Source organism: Macroventuria anomochaeta (genome assembly GCF_010093625.1).
Source record: "Macroventuria anomochaeta strain CBS 525.71 unplaced genomic scaffold BU25scaffold_21, whole genome shotgun sequence".
Classification (NCBI taxonomy): domain Eukaryota; kingdom Fungi; phylum Ascomycota; class Dothideomycetes; order Pleosporales; family Didymellaceae; genus Macroventuria; species Macroventuria anomochaeta.
The window spans coordinates 553,340-579,736 of record NW_022985382.1 but is presented as its reverse complement, the minus strand read 5'-3'; the positions used below and the strand labels follow the sequence as shown (position 1 = coordinate 579,736).

General features: G+C 50.6%; 12 protein-coding genes across 12 annotated transcripts; 7 read left to right on the top strand and 5 right to left on the bottom strand.

The window, feature by feature from the left end:
- Positions 1-252: 252 nt before the first annotated feature.
- On the bottom strand, positions 253-1,537 carry BU25DRAFT_343901 (uncharacterized protein; the record flags this gene model as incomplete). The annotated part of the gene is made up of 2 exons (XM_033702975.1): positions 253-1,416; positions 1,469-1,537. The coding sequence occupies 2 exons, from the start codon at positions 1,535-1,537 to the stop codon at positions 253-255; spliced, it is 1,233 nt and encodes a 410-aa protein (XP_033560699.1).
- Positions 1,538-2,241: 704 nt separating this feature from the next.
- BU25DRAFT_472235 (RTA1-domain-containing protein) lies at positions 2,242-3,335 on the top strand (the record flags this gene model as incomplete). Its single annotated transcript, XM_033710841.1, has 3 exons — positions 2,242-2,483; positions 2,530-2,973; positions 3,019-3,335. The coding sequence occupies exons 1-3, from the start codon at positions 2,300-2,302 to the stop codon at positions 3,333-3,335; spliced, it is 945 nt and encodes a 314-aa protein (XP_033560698.1). The 5' UTR covers positions 2,242-2,299.
- Positions 3,336-4,768: 1,433 nt separating this feature from the next.
- Positions 4,769-6,200, top strand: BU25DRAFT_422653 (uncharacterized protein; the record flags this gene model as incomplete). The annotated part of the gene is made up of 5 exons (XM_033708165.1): positions 4,769-4,811; positions 4,931-4,974; positions 5,063-5,501; positions 5,748-6,027; positions 6,065-6,200. 5 exons carry the CDS (start codon positions 4,769-4,771, stop codon positions 6,198-6,200), a joined length of 942 nt encoding a protein of 313 aa, XP_033560697.1.
- Positions 6,201-6,473: 273 nt separating this feature from the next.
- BU25DRAFT_459617 (uncharacterized protein) lies at positions 6,474-7,665 on the bottom strand (the record flags this gene model as incomplete). The annotated part of the gene is made up of 3 exons (XM_033710292.1): positions 6,474-7,221; positions 7,273-7,477; positions 7,530-7,665. The coding sequence occupies 3 exons, from the start codon at positions 7,663-7,665 to the stop codon at positions 6,474-6,476; spliced, it is 1,089 nt and encodes a 362-aa protein (XP_033560696.1).
- A 1,170-nt stretch (positions 7,666-8,835) lies between these two features.
- Positions 8,836-9,338, top strand: BU25DRAFT_411901 (uncharacterized protein). The gene has a single exon (XM_033706666.1). It carries the CDS (start codon positions 8,904-8,906, stop codon positions 9,201-9,203), a length of 300 nt encoding a protein of 99 aa, XP_033560695.1. The 5' UTR covers positions 8,836-8,903; the 3' UTR covers positions 9,204-9,338.
- An 830-nt stretch (positions 9,339-10,168) lies between these two features.
- Positions 10,169-11,012, top strand: BU25DRAFT_395368 (uncharacterized protein; the record flags this gene model as incomplete). The annotated part of the gene is made up of 2 exons (XM_033704785.1): positions 10,169-10,522; positions 10,585-11,012. The coding sequence occupies 2 exons, from the start codon at positions 10,169-10,171 to the stop codon at positions 10,879-10,881; spliced, it is 651 nt and encodes a 216-aa protein (XP_033560694.1). The 3' UTR covers positions 10,882-11,012.
- A 162-nt stretch (positions 11,013-11,174) lies between these two features.
- On the top strand, positions 11,175-12,470 carry BU25DRAFT_411900 (uncharacterized protein). Its single transcript, XM_033706665.1, has 2 exons — positions 11,175-11,406; positions 11,457-12,470. Exons 1-2 carry the CDS (start codon positions 11,245-11,247, stop codon positions 12,012-12,014), a joined length of 720 nt encoding a protein of 239 aa, XP_033560693.1. The 5' UTR covers positions 11,175-11,244; the 3' UTR covers positions 12,015-12,470.
- Positions 12,471-13,443: 973 nt separating this feature from the next.
- BU25DRAFT_432268 (fatty acid/sphingolipid desaturase) lies at positions 13,444-15,104 on the bottom strand (the record flags this gene model as incomplete). The annotated part of the gene is made up of 6 exons (XM_033708711.1): positions 13,444-13,626; positions 13,664-14,128; positions 14,173-14,311; positions 14,388-14,517; positions 14,590-14,861; positions 14,956-15,104. 6 exons carry the CDS (start codon positions 15,102-15,104, stop codon positions 13,444-13,446), a joined length of 1,338 nt encoding a protein of 445 aa, XP_033560692.1.
- Positions 15,105-17,829: 2,725 nt separating this feature from the next.
- BU25DRAFT_395360 (uncharacterized protein) lies at positions 17,830-18,355 on the bottom strand (the record flags this gene model as incomplete). Its single annotated transcript, XM_033704784.1, has 3 exons — positions 17,830-17,946; positions 18,086-18,160; positions 18,251-18,355. The coding sequence occupies 3 exons, from the start codon at positions 18,353-18,355 to the stop codon at positions 17,830-17,832; spliced, it is 297 nt and encodes a 98-aa protein (XP_033560691.1).
- Positions 18,356-20,411: 2,056 nt separating this feature from the next.
- BU25DRAFT_370429 (galactose-1-phosphate uridylyltransferase) lies at positions 20,412-22,224 on the bottom strand. Its single transcript, XM_033703950.1, has 4 exons — positions 22,016-22,224; positions 21,913-21,964; positions 21,081-21,858; positions 20,412-21,027 (listed from the first exon to the last, which is right to left on the bottom strand). Exons 1-4 carry the CDS (start codon positions 22,114-22,116, stop codon positions 20,732-20,734), a joined length of 1,227 nt encoding a protein of 408 aa, XP_033560690.1. The 5' UTR covers positions 22,117-22,224; the 3' UTR covers positions 20,412-20,731.
- Positions 22,225-22,369: 145 nt separating this feature from the next.
- Positions 22,370-23,565, top strand: BU25DRAFT_411895 (Yip1-domain-containing protein). Its single transcript, XM_033706664.1, has 3 exons — positions 22,370-22,534; positions 22,598-23,144; positions 23,197-23,565. Exons 1-3 carry the CDS (start codon positions 22,447-22,449, stop codon positions 23,444-23,446), a joined length of 885 nt encoding a protein of 294 aa, XP_033560689.1. The 5' UTR covers positions 22,370-22,446; the 3' UTR covers positions 23,447-23,565.
- Positions 23,566-24,239: 674 nt separating this feature from the next.
- BU25DRAFT_432264 (uncharacterized protein) lies at positions 24,240-25,990 on the top strand (the record flags this gene model as incomplete). The annotated part of the gene is made up of 3 exons (XM_033708710.1): positions 24,240-25,506; positions 25,555-25,871; positions 25,925-25,990. 3 exons carry the CDS (start codon positions 24,240-24,242, stop codon positions 25,988-25,990), a joined length of 1,650 nt encoding a protein of 549 aa, XP_033560688.1.
- Positions 25,991-26,397: the final 407 nt, after the last annotated feature.

The following is a 26,397-nucleotide window of genomic DNA, read 5'->3' as shown; positions in this document are numbered from 1 at the left end:
TGTTGTGGAGTGAGCTTTTGTTGTGCAATTGCCTTCTCTTCACGCGATCGCGTCTCGTGTCGATATTTTCGAGACAGGGTTGAGCGCACAACCTTATGCTTTTTAGCCAGCGCTGTCCACGGGACTTTATCGCATGGTATCATAGAGTCTATCTCTTCAAAGGCAGATTTCATAGTCATTGTGGCGTTGAGTAATTGTACAGTGAAGTATGGGTACAAAAAGGTGGTTCGGCGCATTACGCGAATCCGCGCATTACGCGCACGGACACGGTAGTCCTACGGCCTGCTTCGGCCAATCTATCCACGAGCTCCAGTAAGGTCCCAAACATCCATGGACAGTACTAACGATGCTTTGTCCACAACCCTCCGCCCACCAGTAGCTGTTTAATCGGTGTAGCAAGGTCCCGTAATAGGCGAAGATGATCAATGCAGGTGGCTGTCGCTGCTGCTGTAAGACAAAATACTTCCTCGGAGCACTGAAGAGCCAGATAAATGGCCCAGAGTAAAATCTGTTATATCCCCAAGATACTTCAACGCCATCTTGCATAGTGCCGAATTGCTCCATCCACACACTGCACCTTCGTAAGATATGCAAAGTCTCATTGTAGACTTCAGCGTGTTCGTCTGCGGCCCAGATATTATTTATCTCCACGAGCCGTTTACTGAAAGCGCTGGTATGAACGCTGTCTGTAGGATCAAGATTGTCGAAGTTGTGGAGGTCCAGAAATGAGCGAAGCGGTCCTTCTCGAACGTGATCGTAGACAGGTTCAAGCACATCGGCAGTGCCGCGAACCAGAAGAATCCATTCAGCTCCAAGTATGTGAGCTGTTCGAACTTTTGTGTTGGCGCACACATCATCGAACGTCTTGCTGAACGAAACAAACGCATAGAAGAAAGTCAACATTGCGTTCGCGAAGAGAGCGCTGCTGTTACTAGGTCCAACATTGCGGAGGTCTTCCGTAAACCCGTCGAGCGCCTTACTACGATGTTCTGTCGCAACAAGCAAAGAAGAACCTCTGTCAGAAGGACTTGAGTGGACGAGGTGCAGGGCCGAGAGGCTGAGGATGCTGTGCATTACATATTGGTGATTGAAACCAATTGATGGTATGACTGAATGCCAGTAGTAATCGAGCTCATGTGTGTTGAGGATGCTATAGCCTGCAACAGTGATCCAGTGATGTAAAAGGGCCATGTCTTTCATCTTGAAAAGATCTTTTGACGCCCCCGTTGTTGCGCTGATAACGCCAGGGGAGCCATCAATATAGTCGTCTAACCCAATGGATTGCCACGAAGGGTCTGATTGGGGTGACGAGTCTTCAGCGGATACTACGTCGCTGGCAGCCGTTAAGGCTTGACGATAGATGCAAGGTATGTTATAGCGTATACAATGTAAACATGAGGGCTTTTCTTCGCCACACTAGATTTTCAGTGTCGGAGTTGGCCTGACCAAATATGCTTAGAACACGTACCTTGATATGGCGGCGTTTGCATTCGGCGCATCCACCTCGTGACTTTCGGTGCGCACGTCGTTTAGTCATAGCTGATGGTTGACTAGTTGATATGCCCAGAACTTCCTGCTCGCAGTGTGAGGAAGACGTAAGCTCAGCAAGACAATCACAGGCTTTATGTACGAGATACGCATAGGTATCGCTCATGCTGAAACGTAGCACTAGCATCTTCCTCACAGCCCCGTCGGTGACGACGCGACGAATTGTTGTAAACGAAATACGCACTTTGGACCTGATTGATCCGAGGTTAGCGTATTCTCTAGCGTCACGCTAACGCCCTTCAGATCCTCGCTCGCTCGAGGAGAGACATAGAGACGCGCACCTGAATGCTTCTCATATTTGCATAAATTTGAGGTACCAGCATGCGCTCACCAAATGTCGCGACAAACTCGGATTGATCTTACGAAATATTCGTCAGCCAGTACACTGAGAAAGGAACTCAACTCATGCAGAGCCTCAGGGCTCTAAGCAAACTCGAGTCTTATTGCATGATTTGCATTCAACCTTATTGATATCTGTGACAAGAGACTACGAGTTTCTGGTCCTCGTCTTGATTGCTCCGAGCCGAGAATGTTGTATTCAGGTCGTTTCTGAGTTCCTATTTGTGCGGAAAGCCGCGCCCCACTTTTGAAGCGTATCCCGTACGCAAACAAGCCCACAGCACATCGCCGAATCTTCGGTATGGGTTCAACCGAGCTTCAAGAAAGCTTGTTCTACAAATACCATTGTCGTTGTCGCTATATCCCCAAAAATACATTCGCACATTGGGTCTGATCGTTGAACCTGGCCGACATGGCAGACCAATATCGGTCCTCTCTCGACGACCCTAACGTCTGGGTCCCTTATCGTTACCACCCTTCACAAATCGCAGCGATAACCTTTGTTGTCGCCTTTTCTCTCACGACTATTTTGCACATCTTTCAAGTATGCAAGAAGCGGACATGGTACTTCATACCTCTTGTCATTGGTGGCATATGTATGTGTCCCTACTACCTCTTCACTGTCATGCTGACGATTCCTAGTCGAAGTGTTGGGATACATCGGGCGCATTTTGTCAACCAATGACCTATGGGCCTTGGGACCATTCATCATGCAGTCGCTGCTTTTATTGATCGCTCCCGCACTGTTCGCTGCATCCATATACATCGTGCTCGGTCGGATCATTCTCTTGGTCGACGGCGAACAGCATTCTCTGATACGACAGAGGTGGCTCACGAAAATATTTGTGACCGGCGATGTGATCAGCTTCCTCGTTCAAGCCGGAGGAGGCGGCATTCAAGCGGCAGGGTCTCTTACATTGCTCCATGCTGGCGAGAAGGTCATTGTCGTTGGTCTGTTCCTCCAGCTTACCTTCTTCGGCTTCTTCATCATAGTGGCAGGACTCTTCCACTATCGTTTTGTCAAATCCAACGCCCATTTGGCCTCTAGATACTTCCAGGGGTCCACTACTCAACACTCTACGAAGCGTCAAACGCGCCGCCACTCCTTACGAGGATCGACGAACCACGAAGCCGCACAACATTCTACCATCAGCGCCCACCAGTTGCCTTGGAAGCGCCACATGCATGTGCTGTACATCGCGTCTGGCTTGATCATGATCAGGAGCGTTTTTCGCCTCGTGGAGTATTTGCAAGGAAACAACGGTTATCTTTTACGGCACGAAGTCTACCTCTACATATTCGATGCTCTATTGATGCTGGTGGTGATGTGCCACTTCAACTGGGTACATCCGGCGCAAGTCACGGATTTGTATCAGAAGCGGGTCTTGGAAAGGGACATGTATGCAATGGAAACGCGCGACAGGTACATGCAGTACGAAGCGGTCTAGTATATATATCGAATAGATGTACATGAAGTAGCGCTTGATAGAATTGCGCGGTATCTCATGTGTACCGGCAATTCGACATGATGCACGCGAGCGTCAATCTACTGTTATCACCTCTAAGGACTCATCTTGCAGACGCAATCATTTCGTATGCACGGCCGCAATGTATATTGCGCCGTCATGCGCGACGTATCTTGTATATCAATGTATTGAACATCATTTTTCAACTACCGAAGTTAACAAAGGGTCTCACTATGACCGTCAACGTGCCCTTCTCGTAGTCCAACTTCATGTACGTGGTCGCTCTCGCAACCCTAACCCTCTCATTTCATGCGCACTTCGGTGTGTACCGGCAAGTTTCCTCATCATGTTCAGACAATGAGAGTATATAGCCATGGCCGCCTTTACAGTCTTAGATCGAAAGAACAACTTGGTACAAGAGCCTCTCACATTGACCATGTTGCTCCTCCCAACGCTCAGTCTGGTCAACTCTGGTATCGGCATATCAACGTCGAACCAGACGTGCTACAATCCTACCCTTCCTGAATGGTATAGTGATCCAAGCTGTGTTTTTGTCACGGATTGGAATGATACCACATTCTGCCGGCCTCCCTGTCTACGCAACAAGGGACAACACCAATTTTAAACTGTCTAGCCACGCACTGTCACGCAAGACTCAGTATCCTGAGTTCGAACAGGCTCTCACCATGAATGACGGTATCTGGGCCCCGACAATTCGTTACCATGATGGGGTCTTCTACATTACCATATGTTGCGGTATCGGTCAGTCTGTACAAGGTCTGACTGTACCCCTGACTGACTACCCTAGTCTAGTGTGTGACAGGTCACTGACCTGAGGTCAGGTATATAGTCGTTATCTCCCAGCTAGATAGCAATTTAGCGCAGTATTCCATTGACCCGATAGTCCTACGTTATCGTTTACCGTAGCTATCAGTATTCTACGGTGACACACACCGCAACACCATATATAGGAACATGTCAGAGTTCAGTGAAAAACTGTACGCAAAGGAAGAAGTTGAAGATTGTACTGAGGTTGTATTGAGTGAAGCTACAAACAGTATATATAGGTGAGTAGCTGTAAACAACGCTAGTGTGACGTGGCAGTCACTCTCATGGAGGTGAGGTACAACAGGCAGGAGCACCCCAAACCGTAACAGAACAACATTCTCAAGTTGGATTCAATCAAGGCCTAATTTTCAGGAAGATAGATCCTTATAACGACGATGCCCGCAGTGATTCAATACGTTACGATGCGAAAGTGGATCGACCCCAGATCTCTTCTGGGACGACGATAGCACTGCATACGTTGCCAGCGCAGGAACCTATCTCCAAACTTTCCACCTGGAAACTGTTGCATTTGGCGAAGAACAATCGATTTGGAATGGTACCGGTGGAGGCTTCGCTGAGGAACACACATGTACAGAGAAGACGGATTTTACTACCTACTGACTGCGGAAGGTACATCTGGTCTAAACCATTCTGTGGTCATTGCCCGATCAAAGAACATAACGGGTCCTTATGAGAGCTACGGGGGCAATCCTATCTTGACGAACAGAGGTACGGATAAGTACTTTTAGAACATTGGTCATGCGGACCTCTTCCACGATGCAGAGGGGCAGTGGTGGGTAGCAGCATTGGCCTGGCGTTCAGGACCTGGAGGGAAAATATATTCCACAGGTAGAGAGATGGTATTGACAAACGTCACTTAGAACAAAGGAGGAGGGCCCATTATCGAATCTGCTCATGGAAAGCAGGTAGAATGGTACCTCCCAGCTTCAAAAGATATTCCTGGCTCTGGCCTTTTTATCGATGAACCTGACATCATCGACTTCGCACCGAATTCTACCCTCTCAAGACACTTCGGATTCTGGCGCTGGCCAGACAAGGCAGCATACACTTTCTCTCCCCCAGGTCATCCTGGGATCCTACAACTCAAGCCATCGCCTGCAAGCATTACAGCAGGCTACAAGAACTATACCGCCGGCTGTGAAGTCGCGAACTATACCTTGACCATGCGTTGCCAAAGCGACGCACCCTCCCAGTTCAGTGTCGACATCTCATTCTGTTGGAGTTCAGTGAACTGTACACAAAGGGAAGAAGTTGAAGATTGTACTGCAGTTGTATTGTATGAAGCTAAGAACAGTATATGTAGGTGAGTGACTGTAAACAACGCTAGTGGGAAAAGGCAGCAACCTCGCACCAAGGGGTGAGGTGCGACAGGGCGTTAGTGCAGGAGAGACCCCAGACTGTGAAACATTCGCACTTAAGGTACAGGATGAAGAAGCGGGCATTACTGTATTTCTCAACCAAGTCCCCCAAACACCAACCTCGGGATCGTTACGCTACCTCAAAGAACTTCAAGTAGCTCGAACACCACTACAAACTCTGATCTAGCACCTCATCTCCGCTCCCTTGTTTCTGGCCTCGGCAGTGAAGAGAAGAACAACACCGGCAACATACCTGCGCCATACTTGACGGCATTACCCGATAGCTGGCTGAACAGCCCGATCCGGCTTATCATTCGCGCTGAAAATGAGACGCACCATGTACTCTTTGCCGCATCGAGCGCTGCCCCACGGGATGCACAGGAGATGGGCCGTGCTCCAGTCATCATCGTGAGTGGTGGCGATGGGCCTTTTACTGGTAAGTTCCGCTACCCCAACAGAGGCCGGAAGTATATCCGATGCGCTCTTGCTGACTGATGATCGTAGGATCGCTGGTAGGGGTTATGCCACTAGCAACCACGGCAATGACACTACGCCTTCGTACGTCTCAAGATGGTACCAGGGACTCGCTCAGGCGGTCAATAGTGGTGTGCTTATACAGTCACATTCATCGCAGGTTTAATTTAGCCGAGGGGGCGAAGCTCTCAACATGTCGACATGATCCTCGTCCCCCGAAGGCGGCACGCTCTAGTACTTACCGGATACTGTCTCACAACAGCTCCTGAGATCTCGAACAACGTAAATGCAGAAACAGCTTGCCAAAGATTTGACAGGTTGAACCAAGTAAGGTAACGTCTTTGAAGGAGTGGCTTTGATTCGAGTTATGTACCTGTCTCGACCTCCAAAGACTAAACTTATAGACATTATATATTTCACAGCACTTCTATCTGCCAGCTCAAGGCGTCTTTGACGCAATGATGACGTCCCTAGCTTCGTGCTTCTCGTCTACTGGGTTAACCCTCCACTCATGCAGCGGCGGGATTATAGCCTCTTGTGATTCCTTGGGGCGCAAAGAGCCAGGTGTGGATACATGCATGGAATGCATGGACTCTTGTGTTGAGCGAGTGAGCTCCTTCTCCGACTCCGCGGACCCGAAGGTAAGCCAGTGAATAACAACCGCGTCCCAACCGACATCTGCAACACACAGCGCCAGACAGATCAACGCCAGCTCCCGTCCGCCGGTGATGTAGAACTGAACCATATTGGCGATGGTAGGCAGCATAATGAGCATGCTTCCGATCAAACTCTTCCACAGCAGGATCCTGATGTTGCGCTGCACTGCAGTTTCCTTCTTCGCTTGTGGTGTATTTGGGTTTTTCAAAGTGTTCTTTCCGAAAACACCGGAGATCGTGTTCAATCCATGAAGCTTGACGACTGGTCGGAGCAGGTAGAAGAACACAACAGTCAGTGCAGCGTTGACGCTAATGTCGATAACCATGAAAGGAATCGAGGCTTGCCCGGGAATTCCCATATGGCAGCGCCCATCGACTTGCATCTCGTGGATGGGATGGAGATAAGCGTTGATCGCAACTCCAAGGAATGATGCGATGACCATAACCATGCATCCCGAGTACAGCCAGTCGCGGCTTCGGCGGACAAATGGAGCGCGGACGACGTGAACTCGCTCAACGATGAAGATATAGCTATGATCATGTTAGCCCATCAAGGCTTCCCGATCAAGTTCGAGAACTTACATTGTGCCCTTGCATGCAGTGTAGAGGATCAAACAGATCCATGTCGCCGAGAAACAAAGACTGTGGTTAAACAAGCCTTGGCCTGCAATCATGATGGCTGAAGCGAAGATGAATGCAAAGACGAGAGAGTACAGGACAAGTACAATCATCGAAGTGATATTGCGCGACACCATAGCACTCTTTCGCAGTCTGTCGAACCGTGCCCCTGCCAGAAGTGTCAGCAATTGCATCTTCACATCTCCTGACTCGAAACATACCCAGCAGCAACGATAGTATCATCGTGAAAAACAACGATATAACCACAAACATCGTCCTGTCCGAAGGGGGTTCCCCAGCATACGTCTTGTGGATGTCGTCTCGCTCTGCCAGTGCCTCACCCACGGATCCAGCCATGATCGGATAAGGCATCGCGACAACCGAGACGAGTGGAGTAAACAGTAGAAAGTACGGCAGCAACCTCATCTGCTCGCGGAGGTTTGAGTAACGAAGCTGTCAACTTGAGTGAAGGAATCATACGATGGCTGCTGCAAGAGTGGAGATCGCCGCCATTTTGACATGTTGTCTCGAGGCAGGGCGATTTACTCAAATAGGACGTTAAACCAATCGATCGAGGCAGGGCGAGCCCACGTTAGCTCGGCCCACTGTTGCGTACCGAGTGCATAGACTTTGAGTTTGTCCACAAGATCGACGCCGTTGTTTTGCGCAAGCCTGGGCGAGCTGAGCCTCAGTGGCCCGAGCGGGAGGGATTTGCAGCCGTCAACTGTGAACGTGCGGAGGAGGTTCCGTTCGATGCTAGTTTGTACGATTTCCAGACATGTTGGGTGGATAAAGAAGGTTCGCCGAGGCGGAACCTTTAGGCTATGGCTAACGACACCATGACCGCCACTTTGCTGCAGGGTGAAAACTTCCTTTCGGGCAGGTCGGCACCGCGCGTAAAGCCACCTGGTTTTACCGTGTCCGTGCGCGTGACGACCGGGTTTTACTAGGAAAAACAATGAAGTATAAGAAATTTAACCTTGAATATGAGATACTTTCTATTAGAAAAGTATTCGATTTTTAATTATCTTTAACATTTGGAAAAAAAAAAAAAAAAAAACTCTAATAATATAGCTACTTGACTAAGTTAATTTTTTACTAGTAAAAGAGTAAAGTTCAAAAGTTAATAAAATCTTCTTGTCACGGGTATACATACTCAGCCACGGCTGGGCATATAGACTATTCGGCCTCAGTGCTGCTATTCAGTACACTGTACCTTTTTGGGCCGTGTAGCGCAGTGGAGCCAAGCTGTTGCCTCACACTTTCATAGAAGAAATTCAGTATTAGGACTAATATACTAGCTATAACTTTAATATTAGGGGTTTCTTAATATATACTCTAGGTATGTGTGTGAAGGTGGAACCGCATCTGGAAATCGCGGTTGCCTAATGCAGGAAACAGATGCTCTCTTAGCGGGCTCGCTAGTTCGCTTGGCCGGCTTGCTGCTTTACTGCGACCACTCGACGGACTGGTTATATGTATCCAGGTACTGCCCGCTTGAGCCTCATCCAACTGCCTTGTTGGGTATCTGCCTGCACTTGCTAGGCGGCTCTCCGGTGTTTCTTCACACTCTCTCCTAGTTTTGAGCCGGTTGCATGTCTCGCTCCTCCCACTTCGCACGCCTTAGCTTGATCAAAGTTTTGGCTGCACACCCCCCAGTGACTGCGTTCGATCACTGTAAGCCATTCGTTAAATTACCGCCAAGCCTCAAGGTTCTTGTCGATCTTATGATATCCCAAAACTTTTGCAGAATGTTGGAGACAGGCAATTCGGACTTGGTAGCAAGATGTCCCTCGGCTCACATCACATGGGCCCCATCTCATCCATTACGAATAGATCACAACCTCCTTTCGTTGAGTCTTCAGAGCACCAATGTATCCCCTGTAGTTGGATGAAGCGAGAACATTGCCACATTGGCACTCAACCTGTATAGCGAGGCATAGCCCGCACTGCCATGCCCTCAGATGTGTGCCCAGCCCTTCTCATCCAACACCTGCAGCTCGTCGTAACTTAGCTCCAACGCCCGGTTGTGGCGCCGAGCGAGATGAGGTATGCGTCTCAACTCCGTCCTTCGTCTGGACGTACTGACCCACCCAGAGCCGGCGCGCGTTGCGGACGTCTCATGCTCATGCGTGAGGTCAGACAAGGTCATGTTATGCCTGACTCTACGCTATGATATCAACGCTCCGCCCCCAAAATGGCAGCCAGCGGACGCCAGGGCATGCAGCCCACTCTCTACAATCGAGCCACGTGCCGGCAAGCGCAAGCGCTTCTCCTGGCGGGTTTCATGAAGGCATAATGTGAGATCCATGTATGGTCCCTGCTACTTGGAGACTAAAATTGAGTTGACTTCTGTGGAAGGATCGAGGTAATGAATTGATTGATCTTGAGAGCTATTGACTGGAATTGATCGAGACTATATAGTAGGAGGAGATAGCAGTGAAGAGTTGGGGAAGCAAACCAAACTAACCGAATGAGCTGGACTATCAGTGCAGCGGGCCGTTGGCAAACACTGCAACGGGCCGCTGGTAGACACTGCAACGGACCGCTAGCGAACAACTTCTGATCGCACCGTTATATGAACAGCAATCACATCCAATCAAACATCTTGGCGTTAAAACGGTCTCCCAAGGCGTAAATGCAAGCCTGGTTAGAGTCGTGGACGATAAGCGCTGATCGAAGCTGCTTCAGCTCTAAGAACATGATGTTGGTTTCATCTTGCCGCTGCTGTAACGCAATGCAATCTCTTGAGAGGAATCCTTCCATCACCATGCTAAAGGGCATAAATAGTTTCAGTGACGGTATGAAAAATTGAAATCGAAACCAGACAATTCTTTCATATCAACTTTTATCGTACATTATGGCTAGCAAGTTTAGTGAGCTAGAGCGCGCTTCTTTGGTAGTGCTCGACATCTTCAAAACTATCCCGGAACTCCAGACTGCGAAGGTCGCCATCATTGGCGGTATGGCCTTGTGGAAGTACTTGCCAGACTATAGAACGACGCAGGTTTGTAATCTCCGATTTACGCTCTCCCCCGTTCGTGCTAATTGTTTCAGGGACGTTGACTTCTGCATCACGGCGACCGGAGCACCTAGTTCTGTGGAGACTAAACTTCTTGCTGTTGCTAATACCCCATTCAAACAACTTGCGGATCTTTTCGTGTACGATGACGGTAAACAAATCATTCAAATTGATATCGTCAACACGATGCAGGTAAGAAGCTGGTTTCGCAAGACCGAGTCTTGGAATTGGTATGTAGTAACAGTACCAATTAGTTACCATACCTACCGTCAGCGGCAGCTGCAGTCAACACCATCCCTACCGGTTTTATCCCATACGTATCGGAGATTGACCTCATTGTCTACAAAATCTTTGCGTGTGGTCTTCGTCCGACTGCGGCGAAGAAGCAGCGGGATGCAAACGATGCATATTTTTTGCTTGAACAGCAACAAGGGAGGCCGCAGCTAAGCTCTCAGCAAAAGGAATGCATTACACCTGCTTTGCAGGACGTAATCATGAATGGATCCAACAAAACGGACCAAGCGTGGTGGAAGGCGAAACTGGGGCTTTGATTGGCTTTTCAACTGAAAGCGATTTGTGAGGTAGAGCTGCTTTGTCTGAATGAATATGTTATTACATGGCGTTGGTCTCGCATGCAAACACTGTGAAAGCCACCAGGTCTTCAGACATCCAGGGCGCACCAAATTCGAAGGTATGGTGGCAGCGGGACTGTATTCTCTTTCTGGGAGGGGTTGCGGTTTGACCGGGGTTGCTGTGGCGCGGCAGCTTGGCGAGTAGCGCCGTTTGCGGAGCCGGCGCTTAACTGCCAGTCGCCGTTCTTTCAACAAAAGCATCAAAACACATCCACCTGCAAAGTTTTGAACGACTTGGACTGCATCGCTGCTCATTGATCAGCTACTTCAAATACTCTCACGATGGCTGAAGACGTCAGTAAGGGGCAAGACGGTTCTGAGTTGCCACCTCTCGACGACAGACTCGTTGCATCAGCAGCTGCAAGGCTTGATGCTGCTAAGATTCCCTATGTCCTCTGGGGTAATTACATGTTAACTATTTTTGGCATTCCAACCGTAATCAATGTACGTACCTCGCGTCAATCTGAGCTGACCAATTCTAACACATGTCCCAGGGCATCGACTTCGTTGTTGACGATGATTTCATGGACGCTGCCTATGACACTCTTCAAGGTGCCGGTTTCAAAAAGTGCAAGTCAGAAGGTTGTATCGGCAACAAGAAACTTTTCTATGCTCCAACCCCTCATACCCATCTCCACATCACCGAATCCGAACGGCTGGGCCTCTATAAAAGATCCGACATTCTGTGGCGACTCCCAAATCTATCAAACGTGGACTGCGAAAGCATAACTCTAGCATCTGATCCTAATCAACTACCCGGACCAGACATCCTAGGGAGAGGAGGGCGATTCCAGCAGGATCTGCATCCAGTGCGCGTCCCAACCATCTCTCAACTAGTTCAGACACTGCTTTTGCTCGCAAAGAAAGACCAGAATACGTACGGAGGATACTGGATGAATTGGATCAGCTACATATTGGAATTCTGCACCGAAAATAGCGTCTTCGATAAAAGCCGACTGACCGGGTATTACAAGACCTACATCAACGCTTTCCTTGAGGGCGATCACACATCGAGAGACCAGGCTTTTAAATGTATTGGCCTCACAGAGTAGTTGGGCCGTGGGTGGGTGCGAGTCAAAGGAAGAGGGTTACTCCGGCCTCCGTTGTTATTTTGATTCTCTTAATCAGAAACTTCAGTTATTTGACGCCGCCGCATGTGGCTACAAACCGCCCAGGTGATCCTAACAACGAACCTGGTTATGCTGGAGATGCCATATTTCAGGAATCATTGCTCAATACATATGTAGTAGGCCTAGGATAAGCTAACAAATCGTCCGTAAATGCCGTTCTGTAGTTTGGCGCGTGACATGGAAGGTAAAAGTTTTCCTAATGGAGGGCATTAAGTACACAGCTACAAGCTTATGTTGCTTAGTCACTGCTTAGTTAATCCTTGTTTGCTCAGGTTCAGCAGTGGAAATGGACTGTGGGGAGGTCAGCCTCCATGAAGTGCAAGCGCAGCCAAGGTTTTGAGACACAGGAACAGATCCCATGCTTCCTCACTCTACCTTGGAGACAAGGCCCAACCACCTACATCAATTTGACTGCCAAGAAGGCGCAGGAGAGACACGACAGAGAGCACGCAAAGGGAGACAGCCTCAGCATCTACACAGATGGCAGCGGCATTGAGGGCAAGTGTTACGATTTGTGCCTTAAGCAAAGCTTGTAGATGTAACGACGCAGGCCAGTAGGGAAGATGTCCGAAGTAAGTGTGAGTCCACTGCAAGGCATATGGGAGTGCTGGGACGTTGAGAACACTAGGATTGAATTCCCTACACCTATAGGTCTTGTACGAAAGGATACAGAAAAACTACTCTATCTAACGACTGTGCCAAACTGATTAAGGACACAGTTCGGAGGGGAATCGGAACTACCCTTGTCCAGGTGACAAGGATGCAGTTTGCAACCAAAAAGGAGCGGTGTGCGGCAACCTGTAGGAATCACACCACTATCAGGGTGCTTTCGGTTGTAGGCGTTACAAACCCCATTGAACACCTCTGGTGGGCACTTAAAAGGGCCATGCACCTTGCTTACCCTGAATTTGATATCATAGGAGAGTCTCAGGAGGATTGGGAGGCGTTCTATAAGGCTTTGAAAGCAGTGTGGTTGACCATACCTGATACACTGATCTGTTGCCTTATTCACAGTATGCAGGACCGCATCAATGCTGTTATAAAGGCAGATGGTTACCAAACAAAATACTAGGCTTTTACAAGTAAAATGAGCCATAAACCATTTGATTTAGTCTATTGTTGGTGGTGCTGCAACTACTCAAAGTTGTAATGGAAATGTTGGTGAGGTGGCTTGTGCGGATGCGCGCCCAGATTAAAGGAAGGTGACTGTAGTCTGCCGTCGTGGCCGCCATTCGCAAAGCAGCTAGACTGCTCGCGGTTACCGGTCGCACCAAGCCTTGCCAGTCTCACCGCAATGAAGGAATGCTGTAGATTACAAAATGCATATAACAAGTCAAAACCTGTAGCTACATCAAGTCCCGGTCTGCTGCATCGTGCCGTCCCTTCCCTCTGCCATGGCCTTCTGGCATGCGACCATCATCTCCACCATCTGCGCAATCTGCCCCAGCCTGCCTAGCACGATCCCGTTCCCCTCTCGGACTCCGTAGCAGTGGTACCTCAGGCCAGTCTTCTCGCAGAAGTTACGGACGAGACCCTGCGCTCTCCTCAAGTTGTGGGAACAGGTGGTGGACGGCCTGGAACTGCAAGCCTCCGTAGAACCAGTCGAGCCTCTCCGGGCACTCGATGTCCATGGTCGTGCGGAGCTGATGCTGCACGAAAGACTCTGTGGGCCCGAGGTCACACGTCGGCATGCTGCAGTGCGAGAGAGTGAACTGTACGTGCAGGAGTATCGTGGCCATGTGAGAAACAGCTACAAAAGCGATGCGGACGCTCCAGGAGGGCAGCGTGCGCCAGACCAAGAGGTAGGCGAAAAGCGCCCAGTAGCTAGCCATGAAGACGAGCTCGACAGGGCGCATCCACGGCGCAGCGTCAAGCTGTGTGACACGCGGCGAGCACACGTGCAGCCAGTTCAGCGCGTACAGATTGAACCTCGCCAAGGCCATCATGGGGTAGTACGTGTACTGCTGGTAGGGCACCAGCAGCTCGGCCGCACAGCTCCACGCGAGACGGCGGCGGTGGAAGGTCGAAGTGACGCTCTTGATGAAGGCTGGCGACGTCGAGAAGAAGGGGGGTTCTGAACGTCAGGGTCGTGCTCCGGCATGTTAGTGACAAGGTGATGGACGTTGTGCGAAGACTTCCACCAGCTGATGCTCATGCCGCAGCACAGGCCCGCAATGGACGCGCCGATGTGAGTGTCGGTGGCGGAGTCGCCAGTGATGCTTTGGTGGCCAGCATCGTGGGCCGCGAACATGATCTGGTGCTGCGTCAACGTCAGCCAGGGCCCCTCCCCGGAACAAGCCGAGGAAGAGGCTCGGTGTCACGTACCACTCGCAGCGGAGCAGGTAGACGAAGCCACCAAACAAAAGACCGCAGCGGACAGTCTCGACAGCATACTCCGAGTAGCGGCACTGGTAGAGCGCGGCTGCTTTGATCTGCTAGTGCAGCGCTCGGTAGTCTCGTGCTATCGCTTGCTGTGTCTTTGCATCCAGAGGCGGACTGCGTCGCAGGCACATCTGCTGCTCCTGCTCTTCTGCTTCGGCAGCCAGCTGGGCTCGATGGAGTCTTGGATGGTTAGTAGCTGGACCACGGTTGGATTGTAGCTGCAGCCCTGCGCGGTTTGATGCTGTTTTTGGGCCATCCTGTCCACCGATGATGCTCCCATCATCCGCCCTCAAGAGCCAGATAGGATGCTTGACATTCACCCACGGCTCGACTACCCGGCCGATGATGTAGCGCTCGAGCATGAGCAGTGCCTTGCTGGAGTGGTATCTGCGTCGCAAGTGGAAGTCAGTGATACGCATACTACGGGATCCAGAATGTTTCCGCTCCACGAACACCGCAGAGCTGCAGTACAGCCACTCACACGTTGATCTCGTCGGTCGCGTCTCTGCCGACCATGTGCAGAATGGCAAGGCGTCCGCCGGGATGACGATCGATCCAGGCCCCGAGCTGTAGCGCGCACCCCTCGTAGACGACGATGAGCTCGCCTTGAGCGATCCAGCGGGCGACCATTCCGCGCGATAGTCTTCCCGCGCTGTGACATGACGTGCTGGCCCTGGAGGGGGTGTTTGTGCGTAATGGTGAATGCGTACAGACCATATACAAGACAATGCTGTCTTTCATAGCCTATATACTGCACTACACTGACATCGCAAGGCATACCGCCGCAACAACCGTGTCTTCGAGGGCATCCTTTGCCCTATGGGTGGACCTCCCCAGTGGTGTTGCTCGGCTGGCCACGACCCCATGGTTTTATCAAGAGAGTTTTGCCCAAGTAGTACCAGCTTTGCCAAAAGCGGTGAAGCGCTGAACTCTGCGTGACCAGAATTTGATATCTTCGCTGCAGCGGGCAGTGTGCTTCCGCAAGGCTAGATGAGCCGCCGGTCAGAGTTTCTGGGATTGAGAGGATCGTCGTGATGAATGTAGTGGTGGCTGGCAGGAAGGTTGATCTCCGGGAAGGATGCAGATCCTGCAGGGCACGGAAGGTACGATCCGGCACCCTTCGACGCACACGTTCAAACACCACTCATGGGCAGACACAGCAACGGGTGACCCATGCAGCCCCAGCGATATCCGCGAGCATCTAGAACTGATATGAGTCGGGGCTCTTGCCTTCTAGTCCAAGCAAGTGCACTTACATTTAAACAAGAGTACGCTTCCACCTGCATAAATTCTCATGACTTGCTCGTATGTCTACTTTTGGAAGGCTTTGGCAGACTAGAAAGGGCACGGCATGGGATGTTTTGACCAGTCTTAGGATTGCAAAGCAGCCAAACAGGCGCAAAAATGAGTATGGTTGTGTAGCAGCGGGCCGAGCATTAAACACTAGTCCAGAATAGTCTGAGTAGGGACCATCAGGCCTCATACAGACCGATTGATACCGCAACAAATACGAAAGCTGCTTGGAACCATTCCGAGGGAGCATGGCCCATTCACGTGCATCTTTTTGGAATCTTAGGAACAGAAGAGTACGAATGGTAGACATATGAATATCGCAAAGAAGGGTGACCCTTTTATACGCCAGCTCCAGATGATAGACTTGTCGAGTGCGAAGTTCCTATACACACTGATGTTCACCAAACACGACCTTCTGTGTAGGGTCTTGGAACAGACTTGTCGAATTTTCGCCAAGAGAGCTCCTCATAGATGAGGCCTATCGTGTTTTTGGGCACACAGAGATGTTTTGGAGACACCCACATCCGCGCAGGAGTACGTCATTCTGGCAGGAGGAGAAAAGAGGACATATGAATAGCCCACGTGTGTTTGAGAACATAAACATGATGTTGGAGGATACAGAGTATCTAAATAGATGAGAACGTCGGTGAGAATATCTGATTTCAGGATTCATATGAGTGGGGACGGTATATTGGTTCTTCTTGTGAGAGTATGTAGCAGCAAAGAATATGCAGAAAGAGCAGCAAGCTTTATACCACCTCTCTCCACTAATCAGAACATGCAGTAGATCTGCCACTCTTTTTATTGCAGAATTCCGCCAATTTCGCCAGTTGTTTCCTTGAACTCCGCCAGAATTTCTGAGAGACATTCGATTTATTGCGAATGCGTAGCGGATTTGAAATTTAGCGGACAGAAGGACATGCATCGAGAAAGGCTGCTTTCGACATTCAGGACGATTGGCGTTTGGAGATTGTGAAGAAAGGATGAAAATGTTCAAATGTTATCTCTTGAATGTAAGGCTACCAAAGACGAAGCCACGAGGACATAGCCTCTCATGCTCACACTTTTAATGTTTTCTTGCGCAGCGGATGGGAACAGGACACATTCAACGAACTTGCCGAGTATTTTGAATGACAGAACACGGACTCAAAGATACAGGCGCGCCATTCCTCTATGGTTTTGGTGACGGTCAAAGCAAGTCATAGCGAGGTATGAAATTTGTTTCCGGGGTTTCAAGGATGAAGGATGGTGGCCGCAACTAGAGAATAACATGAATGAAAGGCGCTGAGATCTTTTGTAGAATGACATACCCTATCGATGCTGCAATTTCTGACAAAAGAGAAAAGACCACCGGAGGCATAGAAGGTTCATCTTGAGGTTTTCAAAGCGGCAAATCCGCAGGAACATAAGGTAGGATTTTGGAGAATTGAACTTTCCGTACTCGAGGTGTTGATGCAGAAGCAGAATGTACAGAGAAGAAGTAAAGGGCTTTAAACCAATCCTTCCACACAGACGAACATGGAATACCGAAATCAGAATGTTTGGCGCATATGAGATTGTATTCGATGTGCAAGCCCTGGAGCGACATGTGGTGGGTACCTGAAGCTTTGGAGGATGAACGCGAACAGAGATCGTGAAAGCTTGTCTGATTTTGGAGTTCTTAAAAGGCAGTCGTACGTTGGCCATCTTGTATGTTTGGTGTACAACCCCCCTCCCCCCTCCCCGCGGGTCGCGAGGGAGAAAGAAAAGCACGATATAATGTTGAAGTTGGGAGACGGTCTCCAAACATGAAGGCATACATTGGAGTGAGTGTCCTTTTGGATCCGTTTTCGGTAGCATGAGAGAGAGGAAAACGAAACCAGTTAAATGAAAAGGGAGTCAGCCAGGTGTCCTTGTGAGAATTGTATAGCTATCTGCCAAAATACTTGTTTGCCCTGCACGCATAGTGTTCAGAAAATTTGTTGCTTGATAAAGGCCGTGTATTTCATTTCTTCATATATGCTAGAACATGGTATACTCAACGTCTTCCTCCACGGTCTTCAAGAACCGTGTGTCGAATCATCTAGTTGTCGTGCTTCTTGAGCAGCTCGTTGCCGAGCTCGATGTACTTGGCCTCAGCGTCCTTCTGGCTCAGGCCAGCGTTGACCTGCTCTTGCCACTTGTTGTACTTGGCCTTGCCCTGCGAGGTGTCAGCGTTCATCCCTGTTCCAGCTTGGAAATCGTGCATCTTGGCGGAGACTTGAGGATCAATAGAAGGTGGTCGTTTCGTGTTCGATGGTGTCTGCGTTCGCATGTGTGGGTAGAGGTTCTCAACGTACAGCGAGGTTGAACATGCCAGGCTTCTCGGCCTTGCTGAAGTCCTTGCCCTCTGCAACCTTAGCGTAGGCGTACAGCTGCAGGCAACTGTTAGCAAAGTTCCACTTCTTCTTCGCCGCCAGTTCTTGCGCAATATACACAGTCTGTGTGGCTTGGAGACAACATACGTTGAGCTGCTCGTCGTTGCTAGGGCCCTGCTTGCCAGCAGCCTTGAGCTTCTCACCCATCTTGCTGACTTTCTGATAGACTTCGGTGTACTGTGCAGAAGGCATTTTGATGTCTCTGTTGATGCTGGTCAGGAAAGGGGGTTTGGTACTGGAGCTTTGTGGGTTCGTACGTTTGTGGTGTTGTTGTGTTTGGAAGATTCGTATTGGAGATGTGTTTTGGTGAGGGATGATGATGGTGCGGGGTACTTCACCTTGTTAGCGCCCGTCTACCGTGTCTGTGCACCGGATACGTGCGATGGCCATCAACACCACGAAAGACGAGGCTGTAGAGCTACACATGTTGCGGTTGAGGAAGCTGGTAACCCAGCTCTCAGATGGCTCTTTTCCAATGATCAGGGCTGCAAAATTCTTGATCATTTGTCTTGTCGGCATAAGATGTTGCTCTTTGAGTCCTTTGATGTACTGCACAAGCTCTGCCTCATCGCGTGGGTGCATCAATTTCTACTTGAGTGCCTGGTCTTCCTTTGACGCGCATTCTCCCTTGAGTTGTCGCGTCAAAGTTGACCGCCACACACCGTGTTTATAGCAATTTTCTGGTACGCAAAACCCTCCTGACCTTCTGTAGCGCGTGCCTCTGCAACAGCTTCCTTCACAGACATCGTGGCGTTGAGTTGGGGGGGGGGGGTGAAGTAGTACTGTTATTATGCGGAGGTGCGCGTTGCGGCAACGTGCATTGCAGGGGACACGGTAGCCCAGCAGAGTGTGGCTAGGAGAAGCTTTATCACCCCTAATCTCTGCATCCTAATCTCTGCATCCTAACTTACTCAACTCGTTTTATTGACTGACATAAACAGTTCTATCTCCTCCTTGTCTTGCGCTAAGCATTTGACTGTTGCTGTGCAGGACCTCAGGACTGCACGTTGCCCTGAGCGTTCAGATCATGGCCTAGCTTCTTGCTCGGGCAATGTAGTTTGCATGTTTTGAGTGTTTTGTAGCGATTAACACTGACGTTGTGTTTTACTGTCAGTGATAAAAGACACCAGCTTTGATCAAGGTCGGCCTCAATCTTGACGTAGGCGATTGGCGGCTTTGGGCTGGCCGATGAGCCTTGCACTTCGAGTACCATATGGGTTGGTTAGACGAATGTCCAGAGACGTTATCTTCGGTGTCATTCAGGTGGCGCTGGCACCCCTTCTCAAAGTAGACAGGGTTGCTCGGGGCATGCCGCCAGCGCCATCGACAGTGGCCATGATTGGTTGATTGATTGGTTTAACGTCCTATGTGAGTCTACGGCAGTGGCCATGATGGTAAGGCGCTCGATGCAGGCTGTTGTGAGATGGGATGTGCGTGAGGTAAGGCGGTTAAGTTGTTGTGGGCGGAAGGGAAATACTAGTGGCCAACAATTTACACTGTAAACGAGTGAAAGTGTGATGGTTTATGGGGTAAAGCGGTCATGTCTGCCACGTGTGCTGGTGCAGTGCTCTTGCCTGTTCCAATAGCACTTTCTGTCTGAACGACAGATACGTCATGTAAACAGACCCTGATGGCCCGGTGAGAGAGACAGAACACTGAACAACAACACAACAGAATATACTGATTTTACTGCTTCGCGCGGTTACCCCTGACTTACTGCCCTGCGCGGTTACACATTCACTTATTGCATTTACTGCAACAGAAAGTGCAGCAGTGAAGAAAAGTTCGCACGCCCTTTCACGTGTTTACCATATCACAACGCGGGACCAGCAACCATTAATGGGACGTGTGGTTGCATTCATGTATATCTTTCGGGCATAAAGCATGTTCAGATGTTTATGTCTGAGGCCGCTTCCGCGTAGCGGGAGCCTTCAACCAAGCGGGTTGAACTGAAGATATTGCTGTTGATGGTACTTGCTACATATTTAGTTGCAGGACAGGTGTTGTTCTTACTTATTACTCCATTCCAACTCAACCTCCTGACCCTCCTCTATTGCTATATCCTTACCCCTATTAGAGCGGCTCGGGCACTTTCCTGCCATTATTGACATTGTTGACGGGTGTTGTGTGACGGTTGGACGGATACGTGCCTGACAGTACAGGAAAGCGGTAAAGGCAAATGCAACACAATATTATGATCTAAAGAGTGGTGAGCAATGGATGGACAGGACATGCATTCGTTGACGATGATGGAAGCTGTTGAGCGTTTATCTAATCTTGTTGGATGCTGACGGGACTAATTGTGTATGAGCTCAAGCCTGCTATCGCTGGCTAGGTTTGTGTGTTGTTGAGTTTGATTTGAAGAAGACCTATGCCTTCTGACGCCTATACACACTCCGTGTAATGCTATAATAATGCTGTCCCACTGTACTTCGAGTGGATATCGACTCCAAAATCCTTGAATTGCAATACAAGTCTGCGAACCCCGACAATAATGTAGTTGTCTTAGTAGTACCCCAAACGCCCTTCCCCAGCGAAAACTTTCGGGGATATCAAGCTGGAAGATGCCTATTGGTAACCATTGATCCCATCAGTACCGTTGGCGCCATTGATGCCGTTGATACCGTTGGTGTAGGGCTTTTCTTCGAAGCTCTTACGGTAAAGTGGGCCGCAACAACCTCTCAGGCGGTCTGCAGCTTGCTCAGGCGTGATGTCGCGCTGAGGCTCAGCCAGCATCTCGTAGCCGACCTGGAACTTCCGAACAGTTGCACTGCGGAGCAGGGGTGGGTAGAAGTGGATGTGGAAATGGCTGCACTCAATCTCATCGTTTGTACCTTCCAGAGGCGCTTGATGGATACCCATACCTACATATGCATTAGTCACGTGCTCAAGTCCGGAAACTAATGATGCAACTTACTGTATGGGAACTGTGTCTCAAAGAGGTTGTCGTATCTGCGAGTGATCTCTGCAATGACCTCCGCGAGTTGTTCGCGCTCTTCCTTGTTGAAGTCGACCAGCGACCGCTTGTGTTGCTTGCTTGTGAGGAGAATCTCAAATGGCCAGACACCCCAGTACGGTACACCGGCCCAGAAACCCTTGTTCTCGAAGACAGTGCGAACCTTCTGCTCTGATTCTAATGCAGCATAGTCGGTGAGCAAGTGGGAACCGTTATGCTCCTGGCGGTACTTGACCATCTGCTGGATTTCGAGCGCAGGCTCCTCAGGGAGTGATGTAGTGGCCCAGACTTGGCCGTGGGGATGAGGATTCGAGCAACCCATCGCTTGACCCTTGTTCTCAAAGATCTGCATGTACCGATACTGCGCGTTGGGCCTCTCCAGTTGACCTTGATCCAGTTCAGGTATCGACCGTGTGGCGGCAAGTTTGGCAAGTGGTGACTTCGGGTCCAGATGTAATGTGTAGATGTTGGTCCAGGTTTCGATGACAGGAATTATTTCAGCAGGGGTCATGTCTGCGAGAGTAAGGCTGTGGTTTGGCGAAAAGCAGATGACATAGCATTTTCCAGTGACAGCCTCGGCACGAAGTAGTCGTGAAGCTAGTGATTTGCTGTTTGATTCGGGGTGGTAATTTTCCTGCTCTTCCTTGACGGCACTAAAGTCGTTCACGAACACAAATGTGTTCTTGAACTTTGGGTTGTTCTCGCCATTTGCTCGTGTGTTGCTAGGGCACAGATAACACTGACGACGTCAGCATAAGTATCAAATTGATTGCTTGGTGGGGTGAGCACACACCTTTGGGTCGTACTCTGGAAGCGTGACCTTGGATGGTTCTTCTTGCGCACCTCTGGAGAAACATTAGCAGTAATTATAGATATCTAGACGAGGAGAATCTCACTGCCATGGTCGCTTTGTGCGGTGCGGCGAAACCAGTATCCAGCTTCCTCGCAGCAGGTTAAAGCGCCTGTGGGAGATGTCGTTGAGAACGGGGTCAGTCATGATGTGCGATGTACGATATTGGACCTGTCTTCAAGGCGGGCGGCGTGGGACACAATATATAACGGCGACAGATAACGCGGAGACGGGAGCCAGCGGCGGTAACATGATTCGGGCATAAATAGTGAAGAGCAACGTCTGGTGCCCTTCACGCGCTAGAGGCGACCAAGCATCCCTGCCAGCGGAACTCTAACCGCGTTGGGTACCGCAACCTCATCACAGAGCTCCAGCTGGCATCATTTTGATACAAGCGCATCTTCAACAACAACATTCAAGCTAAACACGTGCCCGTTGAGGAATTATCCCGCGTCCCGTTCTTGCAGGGTTTTCACTATGGCGGCAATGATGCCGAGCGCTTCCACTTCCAACGCGGTCTATGATAACGACGCGGTGGAGCGGGACCTGATTGACCCCGATGATGGTGCGTTGCGGCTGCCTATGGCATATGCACGATGCACTGCAACACCAAGTTAACGACTCACAGCGACACTCGACGACCTCGATGACCCACTGCAGGGGACCTCGGACCGCGCTCCGCTCACTGGAAGAATTGCGCCCGGCGGTGCGAACACGCAGTCGTACTTGACCTCGAGCATCCCTGGCGAGGACCGCCGTGCGCCCACCAACACCATTGACGAGACAGTATGGGAGACATTGTCACGCGACCTCCTGGCCATCTGGGAGAAGATGAAGCAGGTGCTGTACCCCAAGTACCTGCTTGGCGGCATGATGCAGCAGGGCGGAGGCATAGCAGCCGCTGAGCGCGGTGAAGCAGACGGCTTTGGAGGTGGCATCAGGAACCTGGCAGGCAGATGGCCAGATGCAGACGTGCTGCTGCAGGGCGGCATGAGTGAGGGCCTGCGAGACTGGGACCTGTGGGGACCCCTCATCTTCTGCCTGCTGCTCAGCCTGTTCCTCTCACGCGGAGCAAAGGACTCGCAGAAGGACCTAGTGTTCTCTGGCATCTTCGCCATGGTGTGGATTGGCGAAGCTGTCGTGACGCTACAGATCAAGCTTCTAGGAGGACATATGTATGTTGAAGACAGTCTCCCCTTCATGACCAGCCTGCTAACCAATCTTCAGTGCCTTCTTCCAGTCCATTTCAATCATCGGCTACACGCTCTTCCCTCTCGTCATCGCCTCGCTCCTCAGTGCAGTGGGCATACCGATGATCGTCAGGATACCAGTCTATCTCGTTCTCATTGCATGGTCTTTAGCGGCAGGAGTCAGCATTATGGGCGGCTCTGGAGTGGTCAGGAACCGTGTTGGCATCGCAGTATACCCTCTGTTTGTTTTCTACATTGCGCTGGGCTGCATTTGCTTCATCAGCTGAGCTGGTTGCGTGTAAAGTATGCTGTACTATACCGGGCGTTTGGGTGGGTGTCACGAACAGCATGTCTCGTCTGAGACACGGGAGTTTCGTTCAGAATTCAACGACCAAATTCACAAATTTCTCTTGTAAGATCTACTCTTAAGTTTGATGAGTGAAGACGTGCAGTCGACGTGCTCGCCCGAGTCTACCACTCAGTCCAGACCCCACCATTGAGCCTCGTCACATCGACAACACACTCAACAGCCAAGCGCCAGCAATCTGCGCCTTTCCGTCCAGTCGCCTCCCACACGCGCTCGCACCTGTGCCTTCCCCTATTCACGGGTGTCTGCCTAGATCGTGTAATTGCATGTTTCATAGCGAGCGCATTGGTCTGCAGATCTGAGTAAATAGTCAAAGGCGCATTGACCGAACGCACCGCGGCAACGGCTCTTCACCAGGCACGAGCCCACCACCTTATACCACGCCAGAATTTGCAGTGCACAAGCCCGCAGCTCACACGACCAACATCCATACTCCTTTCTTGATGGTGAAAGAGCATCCGGCCCTTTGTAAACCGCCCATCTCGAAGCTTTGCCGCATCACCTCCGCAGCTTATCCTCACGATACCACGCCTTTCACGACTACATACAATACCACTGTAGTTAGACCCACTTGATCTCGGCAGTCAAGGGAGCACACTGCAAGCAGCACCACCAAAGTTTCTGCGTCTAGACGGCAGATCTCCTCGAAACCCTCCCCTAGCGCGTGCCGCAGCGCCTCCATACCGAACACACGAACATACAGTACAGTTACAATGAGCTCGTCGGAGCAACAAGAGACGGTGCCAGGAGTCGCCAAAGCTGCCGTCTCACCAGCACGCAGCGATAAGAGTAGTGATAGCGAGGGCAGACCAGTCCGGGAGAAGTTCCAGAAGACAAGCATCGATGCCACGGCAAATCCGATTTCGGTTCTGAGGCAGACCACAACCGACAACGCGAATGGCAGCTTGGAATCAGGAAGCCGCAGCGCGTCAGGGTCAGACAGCGAGCGTGGACGGTTACGGAGGAAGCGCAGTCGAGAAGACATTGACGATGACAACGAGGGGGACAAGCAACCGGACAAGAAGCAGGAGAGGTTGGAGAAGACTTCAGACAAGCCTGAGAGGCATTCGCGCAAACGATCGAGGGACATTACGAAGGACCTTGAAGGTGGAGCTCTCGCCAAACCTACGACTACCTCCGTGTCGAGGATCGAAGAGACAGACGCTGAGATGACGTCTCCAAGCAAGAACATAACAAAGCTTACAGATACAAAGGCACGCACGGGCACAAGTCCGAAGAACAAGCGCCCGCGCGATGAGGCTGAAGGCTCCGAGGCCGTGGAGGAAAGCACAAAAGACGCGCCTGTGAATGGCCAAGCAACAACAAAGGCAGGAGACGAGCGCGAGTCAAAACGGGCACGGGACAAAGAAGAGACTAAGCCTGTGACGTCTATACCAGCTGGCAGCGGTTTCGCAAACACATCTGCAGCATCACCCTTCGCCGCCATGTCTGCAAAACCTGCACTACCCAAGCCTTCGGACAAGACAGAAGCTCTGCCTCAGACTTCAGACGATAAATTCAAAGCCTCTGGATTTGGCAGCTTGGCGAACTCGAGCGCGTCGCCTTTTGGAAGCTTTGGTGCTACTGCTAAGTCAGGTTCGCCATTTGGCGGCGCCCCTAAGCTAAGCTCTTTTGCTTCCCCTGCAGCGACATCTTCGACAACGGCAGCATCCTCTGGAAGTGGATTTGGATCGCTGGGCGGTGCCAAATCGGGCTTTGGCAGTGGAAGCGGGTTTGGTGGCGCATCAAGCAGCCCCTTTGGCGGCTCTTTTGCTTCGAAGCCACTCGGCACCAGCTCGTTCGCAACACCTGGCGCACCAGGCATCACTGGACTCAGTTCCAAGCCTGAGCGAGCATTCGGTGCCCCTGGCGATAAGGAGGACGACGACGGATCTGACCAAGAGGACGATAGTGAAGACAGGCCTGAAAAGGAGACAGACGACGACCGACGGTCAAGCCAACTGCTGTCTGGCGCAGCTCGTAAGTTGCAGCATACCACCCAATTGCTATTCACTAACATCTCTCCAGCCACAGAAACGGGCGAAGAACACGAAGATTCGGCATGGGTTGGTCGTGCAAAGCTCTACACAATGGATGGCGAAGGCAAAGACCGAGGGTGGAAAGAACGCGGTGTTGGTAACATCAAGCTCAACGTTACTAAAGACGAACCAAAGAAGGCACGCTTCGTCCTGCGCGCAGACGGCACACACCGCTTGATTCTCAACGCCGCTGTTACAGAGACAATGGTCTTCGGCGCAGACTCCGAAGGCGCAAAGCCCAAGGATGGGCGATTGCTATTTAATTCGCCGAATGCAGAGGGGAACTTGGAAATGCATCTTCTCAAGGTACGTGCTCATCCAAATTCTGAGGCTTATGGCTACTGCTAACAGCCCTGCAGCTGAAGTCCGAACGCGCCGTCGAGCTCTGGGAGCGCGTCGCTCAGGTCCAAAAAGACGAATTGTAGAACAATTTCGACAGGAGCCCAAGCGAGGAAAGCCTGAGCCTTTCCTTAATCTCCACCGATACGCTCTACTCAGTCGACTCAAACGAAACGCTGCCAATTACAGATATCGATCAACATGGCTTCTTTAGATAGCTGCGTCGTTCGCTTGTAATTTCGACAACTTTCACTTGCGGTGTTGGATGAAGACTCGCGGCCGGCTTGCATAGATCCCAGGTTTGCGATGAGTACACGCATAGCGGCTCTGTATCTACTTGAGATGGTGAAGACAGACGAATACAGTTTTAGCAATGAAAAACATATTGTAATCACTACGACTCAATGGTGACATCGAAGCCCACGACCTTTGCAGATTAACAAACCCAATCATAGATTTCCTACGTAGTACCATGCGATTCTCGAATACGAAT

Bases quoted from the DNA above. Each gene is read 5' to 3' on its own strand.
- BU25DRAFT_411900 (XM_033706665.1), top strand. From the start codon at position 11,245: ATGGCTGAAGACGTCAGTAAGGGGCAAGACGGTTCTGAGTTGCCACCT. The intron at 11,407-11,456 runs GTACGTACCTCG...CACATGTCCCAG, and splicing joins GCATTCCAACCGTAATCAAT to GGCATCGACTTCGTTGTTGA.
- BU25DRAFT_411895 (XM_033706664.1), top strand. From the start codon at position 22,447: ATGGCGGCAATGATGCCGAGCGCTTCCACTTCCAACGCGGTCTATGAT. The intron at 22,535-22,597 runs GTGCGTTGCGGC...AACGACTCACAG, and splicing joins CCTGATTGACCCCGATGATG to CGACACTCGACGACCTCGAT. The intron at 23,145-23,196 runs GTATGTTGAAGA...ACCAATCTTCAG, and splicing joins AAGCTTCTAGGAGGACATAT to TGCCTTCTTCCAGTCCATTT.
- BU25DRAFT_370429 (XM_033703950.1), bottom strand. From the start codon at position 22,116: ATGACTGACCCCGTTCTCAACGACATCTCCCACAGGCGCTTTAACCTG. The intron at 21,965-22,015 runs GTGAGATTCTCC...ATGTTTCTCCAG, and splicing joins CGCACAAAGCGACCATGGCA to AGGTGCGCAAGAAGAACCAT. The intron at 21,028-21,080 runs GTAAGTTGCATC...ATGCATATGTAG, and splicing joins TGAGACACAGTTCCCATACA to GTATGGGTATCCATCAAGCG.
- BU25DRAFT_411901 (XM_033706666.1), top strand. From the start codon at position 8,904: ATGTCTCGCTCCTCCCACTTCGCACGCCTTAGCTTGATCAAAGTTTTG.